Source organism: Chenopodium album, chromosome 10, assembly GCF_948465745.1.
Source record: "Chenopodium album chromosome 10, dcCheAlbu1.1, whole genome shotgun sequence".
In the NCBI taxonomy this organism is placed as follows: Eukaryota; Viridiplantae; Streptophyta; class Magnoliopsida; order Caryophyllales; family Amaranthaceae; genus Chenopodium; species Chenopodium album.
The window spans coordinates 51621640-51634582 of NC_137843.1; the positions used below are offsets into that span (position 1 = coordinate 51621640).

The 12943-nt window shown below is 37.8% G+C and overlaps 1 protein-coding gene and 1 pseudogene across 1 annotated transcript; one reads left to right on the forward strand and one right to left on the reverse strand.

The window, feature by feature from the left end:
• The first annotated feature begins 410 nt into the window (after positions 1–410).
• On the forward strand, positions 411–1488 carry LOC145564070 (enoyl-CoA delta isomerase 2, peroxisomal pseudogene; annotated as a pseudogene).
• An 8310-nt stretch (positions 1489–9798) lies between these two features.
• On the reverse strand, positions 9799–10463 carry LOC145565362 (uncharacterized). Its single transcript, XM_081625397.1, has 2 exons — positions 10137–10463; positions 9799–10008 (listed from the first exon to the last, which is right to left on the reverse strand). The coding sequence occupies exons 1-2, from the start codon at positions 10461–10463 to the stop codon at positions 9799–9801; spliced, it is 537 nt and encodes a 178-aa protein (XP_081481523.1).
• Positions 10464–12943: the final 2480 nt, after the last annotated feature.

The window sequence follows — 12943 nt, forward strand, 5'->3', positions numbered from 1 at the left end:
TATTAATTTATGTTTATGTTAATGTTAATATATATATATATTTTTTTGAACAACCTTAATTTAATTAAGTTTATATAAATAATTTTATTAATTTAGCAAAAAACAATAATGCTTTGCTAATAATAATAATAATAATAATAATAATAAATACGTGTCTGGCGGGCCGCGTGCTGTGTCGGGCCGTGCCACGTGCCAGGCTGGCGGGCCATGCCGGCGGGCCGATTCACGGGCCGACGATCTTGCCCTTGTCATGCCCGTGCCAATTTTTTAGAATTTTGTTCACAGCACGGCCCACGGTCCGCAAGTGAGACGCCGTGCCGGGCCCGTGCCGGCATGGCCCATGGCCATCTTTAAGAGTGACCTTATGTATTGACTCTAATTTATAATCCGTGTCATTGTATCAATAATAATCAATATGCAACGCATTGAATAATCCAATTTTCTAAAAGTTACTCCTAATCCATAACACCAACCAATAAAACCAAAACCCATTTATTTTTATTTTTTTTTACAAAGTATTCATTAAAATAAAAATCCTCAATCTCTTGGATTTCATCCTCAAAAGGCGAAGATGTGCAGCGTCGAAAAACGAGGCAACATCTTCATCCTGACACTTAAAAGCGATGATAATAACGACGAACACCGCCTTAATCCGACCCTAATCGCCACCATCCGCTCCGCCATCGCCGACATCAAATCCCAGTCGATCTCCTCCCCTCAAACCCCTTTCGCCTTGATCACAACCGCAACCGGCAAATTCTTCTCAAATGGGTTCGACTTAAAATGGGCGCAATCGCAACCCGGAAAGTTCGTGAACCACTTACACCAAATGGTGGAATCTTTCAAACCTTTGGTGGCTGATTTGGTGTCTCTTCCGATGCCAACGATCGCGGCGATTAATGGACATGCCGCGGCAGGTGGGTTCGCGCTTGCGCTAGCGCACGATTATTTGGTGATGAGGAAGGATAAAGGGGTGTTGTATATGAGTGAGGTTGATATTGGGATGACTTTTCCTGAGTATTTTAATGTGTTGTTTAGGGAGAAAGTTGGGTGGAAATGGAGGAGAGAGATTATGATGAGAGGGATGAAATTGAAGGGGGAAGATGGTGTGAAAATGGGTGTTGTTGATCAAGTTGTGGTTGGGATTAATGGGGATGAAGTTCTGGAAAAAGGGTTGAAATTAGGGGAAGATTTGTTCAAGAAGAAGTGGAATGGTGAGGTTTATTGTGAAATTAGGAAAGGGTTGTATCCTGATTTGTGTATTGAGTTGGGGTTGATTAGGAAGAATGTCATAGTTCCGAGGCTTTGAATTGATTTTGTGTTGTGTTCGTGTTTGTGTTTGGTATCGTGTATGTTTTTGTGTTCGATTTGTTGTTGTGAATTTGTGATCGGTTTATGTTGTTTTTGCGTTTAATTTGTTGTTTGTTTTTATGATGCAAGTATGTTTTTTATGAATTTTAAAACGTTTAATCTATTTAATACGGAGTATATCATTGTTTCAGTTTTTCTTTTTTTGAATGGAATCATTGTTTTTCAGTTTAGCGACAATCTTTACACTATTTGTCGTCAACGCTAGTTAATTAATTGCTTAATAGAATAGTAGTCAATACCTCTAATATTAAAAAAAGTTTAGGTTACCTTTTCCAAAAAAAAAAAAAAAAAAGTCCCCACTTTCTAATTTTCTATGATATACTGTAGATCCACTACAGACTACAGAGTTATAAAAAAAATTACAACAAATGTCAAATACTCATGAAGTCATGATCATGAAGACCTGTTCTGCTGTTCATCAAGCAGGATACGGACTGAGCTTGGTAATTGCGCATCCAAGTTGAGAGTTGGCTCATGTTGGTTGGCGAAGGCCCAAGTTGATGTAACTAGAAAACTTTTTTTTTTTTTTTTTTTTTTTTTTTTTTTTTTTTAAAGGAAACTACTCCCTTCGTCTCCAAACATTTAAATAAAAGAAATAAAAACATATTGAAAAGATAAATTTACATAGGAGTTGTAAAAAAGTAGAGAGATAAAGTATTAAAAATACATGAAAAAACAAAAATTTATATGAGGAAGCTAATTTTGTACAAATATTGTTGTAAATTGGTGGGTATTTTAATGCAAACTGGTCGATCATTTTAAGACTAAAGTTAGGCTAAAAGGGTCGAAGTTTTGAAGACGGAGAGAGTAGTATTTAGCCCGTGCGATGCACAGGTTAAGTTTTTGCATTGTTCAATCTACATCTTACAAAAAATTCTACTTCGTATAACATAGTAACATACAATAGCAAATACTTTTACAATATTGGAAATCCAATATTTCACAATGTAAAAGAAATTGGTTCAATCTTAAATACTACCTCCGTTACATATTAGTTGCAACTTTTGCCATTTAGGGGTGCTACCTATTAGTTGCAACTTTCTTTTTCTTTCTGTTTTTGGTAAATTTTTTAGGCCAAAATTACTTCTATACCCTTACTAAAAAATCATAATCTCAATTACATATTATAATGTGACCAGATTATACCATTTAACCAACATCATTAATTTAATGATTCCCACCTAATTCTTTTTCCACTTATTTATTCACCAACCAACTTCATTCAATGATTCAAACCAATTCATTGATATTTCTAAGATTTGGGGAAAGTTCAAAGCCCTAGTTCATCATCTTATTCCTCCATGGCTTTCTCTCTCCGTCCTCCATGATTATCTCTCACCTTTCTCCATGAATTTCTCTCTCCTCCCTCGATCTAACCCACAAAATCATTTCGACTACCTCAACAAACCCACACAAATTCCCCAGATCGTCACGAATTGAGCACGAAATCTTCACAAATTGCCCAGATTATGTGTTCCACTTCAGGAATTGAGCACGAAATCTTCACAAATTGCCGAGATTATGTGTAAATCTTCACAAATTGCCCAGACTATGTGTAAATCTTCACGAATTGAGCACGAAATCAGTTCAACTACCTCAACAAACCCACACAAACTTTAATTGAGCACGAAATCCTCTAAAAAACCCACAGATCTACACTTTAATATGGTGAATTTGAAGCCCCTATGTGACGCAATCTTTGAGAGTGATCGTGATGAAGAAATAGTGCTCCTTGTTAAGTGTATTGAGTCCATTGAGCAGGCCACTTCGTGGGCGAAAAATTTGTACATTCATAACAAAGGTTGTGAAATTTTGCGTGAGAAATCGCTCGAAGCTTTGCTTGAAGTTCTCAGCGAGGTCGAGGATGAAAAAGCGGAACAACAAGCCGCTGCCGCATTGCAATTGGAGGCAGAAAAGGTCACCGGTCGTGTTGTTGATGGTGGGAATCGCTCCTCGATGAAGGATAAAAAAACTGAGGGGAGCGGTTTCGGTAATCGAAGGCAGCCGTGGCATCGAAGGGCTAGACTACGTCCTAAGAGGGCTAAAATATCTGACCCCGATGAAGAAGAAGCTGTGGCTCTGCCTTCTCCTCCTGCCCCTGCTGGTCTGAGTTCTGAGAAAGAAAAGGTTGGATCGGGCCTAGTTATGAATGAGGACTGGGTTCAACTATCTACCACTGTAACAATTTCAAAAACCTTATCTTTTTGTTTCATTTTTCTTCTTAATTATAAGCATCCCTATCATTATGTTTGGTTATATTGTTGGTTGGTTGTGTGTTGGAGGTTGTTTGTGTATGTTGAATATGGTTGCCAGCAGCTTCACGTTGCTGGCCAGGGGGTGTTGGTTGTTATTTGGCTGGTTGTTTGTGTATGTTGAATATGATGCTTGTTCTTTGCCTCGAAATGTTGTCTGGTTTGCTGAACATGGTCCCTCCTGTTATGCAGTCCCTCTTTAAACGTTGCCTGTTCTTATGATGTTGCCTCTAGTTGCCTATTTGTTGCTGTAGTCCCTCTTTCTTTGTTGCCTTGTTGCCTGTGGGGGTGTAATGTGGTTGATGGATGATGACACATGCTTTTTTCTATCATTTTTGGGCCATGGTCTCAATGACAGTTGTTGATGAGAGACCACTTAAACTAGAGTGCCTTAATTGTTTTTAACTTGAGTCCCTTAATTGTTGTTTGTAGAGTCCCATTTAAACGTGACTAGCTACCATGCCCTAAATCCATATGATGAAGGGACTAAATTGATATATGTATGGCATGTAAGAATTGCTCCAATTGTTTTAAATGCAATAGTTGTTGAAGGTAACTTACATGATGCCATATTATCTGATTAAAATATTGACCCTCTGATGGATAATTACAATCTTCTGTTCTGAATGTGTAAATACTCCGTAAAAGAAACAACAAAATACACAATGCTTTCTATTTACCCAAAAGTCATTTGATTCATTAATCCCATAAGGTTCATTACATCAAGTTTTAGCAAAAGTGTTCCACTAATTCATTACATCAAGGTTTAACAAAAGTGTTCCACTAATTCATAGGCTTCCCAATACATAATAAGCAATAGTGTTTCACTAATTAATAGGCTGCCTTGTACATAATAAGCAAAAGTTTACATATAACCAACTTGATTTTGCATTTTTCATACCAATATTTACACAAAAGGGTGGTTAGGTGTGGCAGCCTATTTGTAAGTTACTTACCTTAGTCTGCATCCACCTCAAGATGGCTGTCTTTATCTCATTGTCCCTCATTTCCTGCTGGTCTGAATATGTCATTAAGGAACTTCACTCCTTGCTCCATTAATTCCTGGCTGACATCTAAAATATCTGGTAAGGACCCTAGATTCTCAAGCCTTTGTTTCTTCATATGTGGTATCTTGTAATTGTTGTCCCCTTCTTTTTTTAGAATTTCCACCATGCATGACTGTAAACTAATCCAAGTATACTTGTTCACCATTGGATCAAAGAATTCATAAGCCTCTTCAACTCTTTCAATTAATTCATCAATGTTTTTTGGGAATGAATGGTATTGAAGAGATTGAATAGCCCGAAATAGACCTAAATCAAGCACATTCAGATTAGGAGATTGTGGTGGTTGGTATACCAGCTTGATGTTATGTAAAACAAATATTATAAAGCAAATACTGTAGAGTTACCTTGCTCATATTCAACTTAAATCGATCCAAACTACAAATTGAAGTGAAAATGGAAAATTTTCAATAATAAGCTTTGCAAACCAATCACCTAGTCGAAAGCAAGAGTAATTGACAAACTAATGAAATTACCAATTGGTTGGGGGTGAAGTGGAGATTGAGACTACACTTGGCAGGGAGGACCCGTGTTCGATCCCCGTCCCGCAACAATAACAATTGGGAGGGGAGTGGAACCTAACCACCCAAAACTGACCTTAGAATTCAGATTAGCTCAAAGGGTGAATCGAGTGGAAGGCCGTGGAACACACAAGAAAAAAAAAACAAACTAATGAAATTGATTTTAAAAAAAAAAGGAAATTAAGAGCAAGAAACTAACCTAAACCTGTTTCTGACATACAAAAGGCAGAGATTGGCTAGAATGGTTTGGAGGAGAAGTATGAACACCAAGTTCGATAAAAACTACAAATTGGAGTGAAAATGGAAAGACTGTGAAAATGGAAAGACTCCAATAATAACCTGTGCAAAACTGCAAACCGATCATCTAGTCGAAAGCAAGAGTAATTGACAAACTAATGAAATTGATTTAATAATAATAATAAAAAATAATAAGAGCAAGAAACTAACCTAAACATGTTGAGTGTGATAATCGATGGATCACATACAAAATTACAATACCTTCCACCGCAATTACAATTAAAGGCTTAAAGCACCAACTATGAACCCCACGATCAACACCATTGAAATCATCACCATTTCCAATTTTTCAAAATACACCCAATTTTATTCATAGATTTAAGTCTCTAATTTTTGATGCAAAATTGAGTATCTTAATGGTATAATTATTTTATTTAATTTTGGATTATGAATAATAATTGCTAGATTATGAGAAAACTCCTTAGCCTGGAGTGTATTCCATTGATCAAATATATAGAGTTACACACAATAAGATAAGGATACAATATACACAAAATATATCCTATATACACAAGTATATCCTATGACGAGATTATCTCATAATAATCTCTATCACACCCCCGCAGGCCGCAGTCGTAGCGGGAGGAGGATGAACGCTAAGACTGGATCTGAATTCCAAGAAAAGTTCTCGCGGTAGACCCTTAGTGAATATGTCTGCAAATTGGAACCGTGAAGGGACATGTAGCACCCGAACGTGACCAAAGCAACCTTTTCTCGTAAAAATCGATCTCAATATGTTTGGTGCGTTGGTGCTGAACCGAGTTGCTAGAAAGATAAATTGCACTGACGTTATCACAATAAACAATGGTGGCCTGCCGGAGCGGACAATGTAACTCAAGTAATAGATTACGGAGCCAACATGCCTCTGAAACAACATTTAGCGGCGCCTTTGTATTCTGCTTCTGCACTCGACTTAGAGAGAGTAGGTTGACGCTTAGCTAACCAGGAAACGAGGTTGTCCCTAAGGAATCAACAATAGCCCGAGTTAGAGCAACGAGTGTCGGGACAACCTCCCCAGTCAGCGTCAGTGTAAGTGATTAGTCGAGTCGGAGCAGACGGATATAAGTGTAACCCATGATCAATGGTGCCCTGAATGTAACGTAGGATGCGTTTCAATGCTTCAAAATGTGGATCTCTAGGATCATGTATAAAAAGACACACCTGCTGAACTGCATAAGAAATATCAGGGCGAGTAAAAGTTAGTTACTGAAGAGCACCTGCCAGGCTTCGATATAGAGTGGGGATCTCTAAAAGGGGAACCCGAATTTGCACAAAGCTTTGATTTTGTATCAATCGGAGTACCTGCGGGTTTACAAGAGCCCATGCCCGCACGCTCTAAAATCTCCTGAGCATACTTCTCCTGTGAATGAAGTAAGTAAGGTGGTGTTCGGGTCACCGTAATTCCCAAAAAATAGCTCAAAGGCCCTAAGTCAGACATGGGAAACTCAGTTTGCAACTGTGATATTAACCCAAGTCTCAACCTGTCAGAAGAAGTGGTCAAAATAATGTCATCAACATAGAGCAGTAAATAAGCCATGTCATCACCCTGGCGGTAGGTGAAAAGAGATGTGTCACTCTTGGCAACAACAAAACCGATATGTAGCAGAAAATTAGCAAAGCGTTGGTACCAAACTCTAGGAGCTTGTTTCAAACCATATAATGCTTTGCGAAGGCGGCATACATAGCCCGGTGTTCGTCGATCAACAAAACCCGGGGGTTGATGCATATAGACAGTTTCTTGCAAATTACCATGAAGAAAAGCATTTTTGACATCTAGTTGATGAATGGACCACTTTTTAGCCATGGCTAAACTGAGAACAGTGCGAATGGTGGCCGGTTTGACAACTAGGCTAAATGTCTCATCACAGTCAACACCAACCTCTTGCGACCTGCCATCACAAACAAGACGAGCTTTGTGCCTTTCAAGGTCACCATTAGACTTGTATTTGTGTTTAAAGAGCCATATACAATTTACAATATTCACCCCCGTAGGCCTAGGAACCATATCCCAAGTCCCTATTTTAATCAAAGCACTATACTCATCATTCATTGCCGCATTCCAATTTGGGTCATTTAAGGCCTATTTGTGATTTTTTGGTAACGGGGATTTTTGAAGAGCTATGTGTGTTTGGTTTGTGGGCAAGGTATACTTTGGGTTTGGTTTGAATATCCCCCGTTGACTATGAGTAACTGGAGGTGTAGGTGGGGGTGGTCTTGTGGGCTGTATTGGCGCAAACCCCCTCATGGGAGGTGGTGAGTAGGCGGGCTGGGCTTGAGGTATGGTCTGGGCTGTAGCGGGTGGGCTAGATGAGCTGACTGGGCTGAAGCAAACTTGGGTAGCGGGGGTCAGATTAGTTCGCGGGCTGCCTATGGGAGAGAGTGGAAGGCCGCAGCCCCCTTGTGGTGTGATCTGCCCAGAAGTGTAGTTAAAGCTAGAGGGGGGCATGTGTGGGCCTGTTGGAGGATTGGGCTTGTGGGCTTGACTTTGACGTAAAAGATGATGGGTAAGGAGTGGATTTGTGTCACTTTCACCCAAAAACTCATAATCTTTAATTTTAACTTGAATTGACCCAAGTTACGAAAGGGAAAAGTGGTTTCGTCAAATGTGACGTGACGAGATAAAATGATTTTGTGCTTGGTCAAGTCCATACACCGATATCCTCGATGATTGGGAGGGTAGCCTAGGAAAACACAAGGTGTGGACCGAGGGGCAAGTTTTTGAGGAGTAGTAGTGGTTAGATTAGGAAAACAAAGACAACCAAAGACACGAATGTGATCATATGATGGTACTACCCCAAAAAGAGCTTGAGCGGGTGTTATGTTATTGAGAGCTTTAGTTTGCAAAATATTAAGCATGTAAGTGGCCGTCTCAAGAGCATAGACCCAATATGATGGGGGTAGGGAAGCATGAAAAAGAATAGTTCGTTTGACATTGTTTATGGTGCGAATCATTCTCTCAGCCTTACCATTTTGAGAAGAGGTATGAGGACAGGAAAACCTAAAGATCATACCCTGTTGAACACAAAAATTTTAAATGGATCGTTGTCAAATTCTCGACCTTGATCACTTTGAAAAGATTTTATTGGTCGCTCAAATTGAGTAAGAACATATTGACGAAAGTCCAAAAGGGTTAGGTAGGCTTGAGATTTATATGAAAAAGGAATAGTCCAAACATAGTGTGTATAATCATAGGAGAACTAGATAGTATTTGTGACCATTAACACTACGGATGGGGGATGTCCACAAATCAGCATGAACAATATCAAAGGCACAAGTAGTATTACTACTCGATTAATAAAACGGAAGTCTAGTATGTTTTCCAAATTTGACAAGAATTGCAAAAATTGGAGTCAAGCTCCTTACTACAATGAATAAAATTATTACTCCTAAGAAAACTAAGAATGCGCTCCAGGGTGCCCTAGGCGATCGTGCCAAGTAGAGGGAGACACGGCGGTAAGAGAGGTGCCAAGACGAGGTTGGACTAGAGGTGGTTACTGGATAGAGCTCCCCTGAACTATTGCATCTCGTTATTATTGTCCTCGTGCGAAGGTCCTTCACAGAAAAACCGTATGGGTCAAATTCTATTTAAACCGAGTTATCAGAAGTAAATTTACAGACTAAGATGAGGTTCTTTATAATTTGAGTTGCAAGGAGAACGTTACGAAGAGCTAATTTATTGTCAGTGAGAGTTGTATGACCATAACCAATAATCGGAATGCGATGACCATTACCAACTAAAATATGATTATTAGTGCTTAAATTAAACAGGGGCATGAGATTACCTGAATTATTGGTCATGTGAGAAGATGCACCCGAGTCCATGTACCAACCGTCCTTCGGATTTGCCAAGCTCATAGTCGAGAAGGCGTTGCCAAGCTCAGTTGGGGTCATTAATGTGTCGTAGCCCGGTGGACTAGCTATGTAGACCTGCTGTTGGGCCTGTGAAGGTGTTTCTGCTGAACCATGGCCCAAATTCCCTTGAGCAGCTCGCTGAGGGTAGGGTAAAGGGGGAGCGGCCCACTGTTGCGGATAGCCCATAGGTGGCCATGCAAAAAAGAGGGGCTGCTGACCAGTTGGGCCAGCCCATTGAGAAGGGCTAAGAGACGTAGTAGCCTGTTACTGATGTCCTTGAGGAGGCGAGGAGGTCTTGGCTGGTTGGCCACGGCCCCCTTTGACGTTGCCTCCTTTGTTGCTGCCACGGCCAACAGAGCGACCATCAGAACCACCACAAACCGGAGAGGAGCTCTGCTGTGAACCGGATGCCCCAGAATCTCCTGTTTGAGCCATGAAAGACTAGGCTTTCGAGCTTGACTCGTTAGCGCGGCGCGACTCCTTAAGAAGGAGACGTGATCTCGCAATCTCAAAGGATGGAACGGGATCTGATTGAGCAAGGATGGTTGCGACTGTGTCATACTCAGTATTACGGAGACCCACAATAAGGCGAAGAACCAATTTATGCTCCGAAATTGGTTGATCAACATTAGCCAATTGATCTTTGAGGCTCTTCAATTGTGTGCCGTATGCAGAACATTGGAGAAACCCGATAAGTGAAGATCGTTAAATTGATTTTCAAGATAGAGAGCCCTAGTTGTTTTGTTATCTTGAAATATGGCTTTGTTTTTATCCCAAACTTGCTGTGCCGAATCACCTCTTGTGAGGATTGTGGTAAGAAGATCAAGAGAGATGGTGCTATAGATCCACTGTTTGACAACCGAGTCAAGCCTCTCCCACATTGAATTGGAAATACCGCCAGGCCGAGAGGTCTTGGAGTCTATATGGTCAAGAACATTGTAGGCATGGGCATGACATTTAAACAATTCCACCCAACTCGAGTATTGTACGTTTGCTCTATCAAGGATTAATGGGTTACAATTCTTGATATTGGTAATGGACAAAGCAGGATGGTATTCCGGTGGTGAAGGGGGAGAAGGTGGAGTAGTGTCACTGTCTTTAGTCATGGTGAGTTATGGCTGGACAAGAAGAAGGGAAGGGAAAGATGCGTGAAGAGTACGGAAGCGGTGGAGCAGATAAAACACACAGGATACCCAAGGAAACGACGGAAAAAAAAATCTAAAACCTAAGCTATGATACCATGCTAGATTATGAGAAAAATCCTTAGCCTGGAGTGTATTCCATTGATCAAATTTATAGAGTTACACACAATAAGATAAGGATACAATATACATAAAATATATCCTATATACACAAGTATATCCTATGACGAGATTATTCGTAATAATCTCTATCAATAATGACAAAGAAAAGGTAACAATTATAGATTTTATGTATAATAATAATTTTTTTAAAAAAAAATTATGATGCAAACTAATTTTTTTAGAAAATAATAGCCACATATATCATCACAAATTGCATCCGTTTTCTTCAACATAATTCAGAATACCAGAATTTAAAAATCAATCAATTTATCTAATCAATGAACTTATCAAAATTGAATTTAATTTCACTATCGACACGAAAAAATCCTAATAAAAAAATTACAGAGAAACACACCTAACTTCGTGATTATTTTTGAAGGAAAACATCGTGATATTTAAGACAAAAAATGGCAAACAAACAAATGGCAAAATTAGTATAGAGTATGACATAAAAACTGTAAATTAGAATCGCCCATCAATCCCATGATGAGAGTTCAAAGGACATATAAATAAAGGAATTGAAAATTTCTTACAAAATTTATAGACATTAAAATTGAAATTTACTTGTGAGAAATCAAGTGTAAAGAAAATTACAACTAACCTTGAATAAGTTAAAGAGATTATCTGTAGGGGAGGGAAAAAGGAATGGTCAGGTAAAACTGACTGATTAGAAAATAATTTATGAATAAAAAAAAAGTGAAGGGGAATAACGTCGTTTGATAATCTTAGATAGGGATTGAATGAAGTGTTGTTTGGAAGAAATAGAAGGATAAACCTGAAAAAAAAAATTCCTAAAAAAAAAAAAACCTAAGAAAAAAGTTGGCGATGTGGCACTGTATATTTTGTTTTAAATTTCCTGTTTTAAAATAGAAGTATAGATGTAACTAGAAAACCTAAATCATGTCTTATAAAATGAATATTTAGTATGTATGTATGTATGTATGTATATATATAACTTGTAAAATAAAAAGTGAACGATTTGTGATAAAAGATAAACATGTAATAAAAATGAACATTTAGATATATTTATAAATGAATATGACTATCATACAATTATACAAAAAAAAAAAAAAAAAAATTAGTATTAAAAAATGAACATATCTGTATATTAAAAATGAACATATTTGTATGATAAAAAGGAATATGAATAATATAATAATTTATTTATTTAATTGCTTTTAATGTACTCCCTTTGTAAAAAAAAAAAAAAAAAAAAAAAAAGTAAATGGGACTATCATTTTGAGACTTAAAACTAGACTTAAAAGACTATCAATAAGGGACGGAGGGAGTATTATTTGGTTGATATGAGAACTAATTTCCCGTAAGCAATTGCAATACATTGGAATTAAATTCCCAAATTCAATTTTCCTGGGAATTTCATGCACAACTTTGTTTGGGTTGTTAAAAAAGAATTTGCAAATCATAAGAATTTTAAGTTATCAATAAGGACCTTGGTAGTTTTATTCCCATATTTTGTAGGCAGCTAGGCATTGGAAATTTCCATAAAATATGCAATTTTCACATATTTCACCTTTTATAAATAAACCTCAATTTCTTAATTTCCATGAAATTTGAATACCTCTATTTTTTTGTTCAACCAAATAAGGCCTAAGATTATGTAAGTCAGTGAATGTGATTTGAGAATAAAATTGAAGGAGTTCATGATTCTCCTTTCTTTTAATTGATGATTCTATAAATGTTGAGCCACACTTTTGAGTATCGATTCTCGAATATGAGGGCATTCTCAGTTTCTCACTAGTGGGAAAAAAAAAACCGCCCTATGGTCAATAATTGAGGTTTAAAAAAATTCCTATATACTACATTAATGAGGAAATTGTAAAATGTCCATAGATAATCTTTAAAACAACCGCCTTCTTTTCTCTATTCTCTCTCCTCCTTCCTCCAGGATTTAAGTTTTCTTGGCCGTTTAGGTCAAAAATAGTCTAATTTTTTCCGAAAATTATACTATTTTTGACCTTTTTTCTTTAATTTTATTAAGTTTTTGCTTGGTTTGATTTTGTTTTGTTCTCTCCATTTGTAAGATTCTGTCCTAAATTTTTTTGGGTTTTCCTAATATTCAGAAATTTTGATTCTCATCTATGGATGATAATTTTTTTTTAGGGTTCTGATAATAATTGGGAAGGTGATTTGGATTTATATGGTTTTAGGGTCTGTCATCAACTGTACGATCAAAACATTAGGGCAAATTACGAAGGTCTCTACTTGGAAAAACGCAAAAACATCGAAAACCACTTCTCGCGTCAAGATTGAAGCGGTTGAGA

Excerpts from the sequence above, each read along its gene's own strand:
- LOC145565362 (XM_081625397.1), bottom strand. The coding sequence starts at position 10,463 with ATGACTAAAGACAGTGACACTACTCCACCTTCTCCCCCTTCACCACCG. Across the intron at positions 10,009-10,136 it reads GAGGTGATTCGGCACAGCAA|AGCCTCAAAGATCAATTGGC; the intron begins GTTTGGGATAAA and ends ACACAATTGAAG.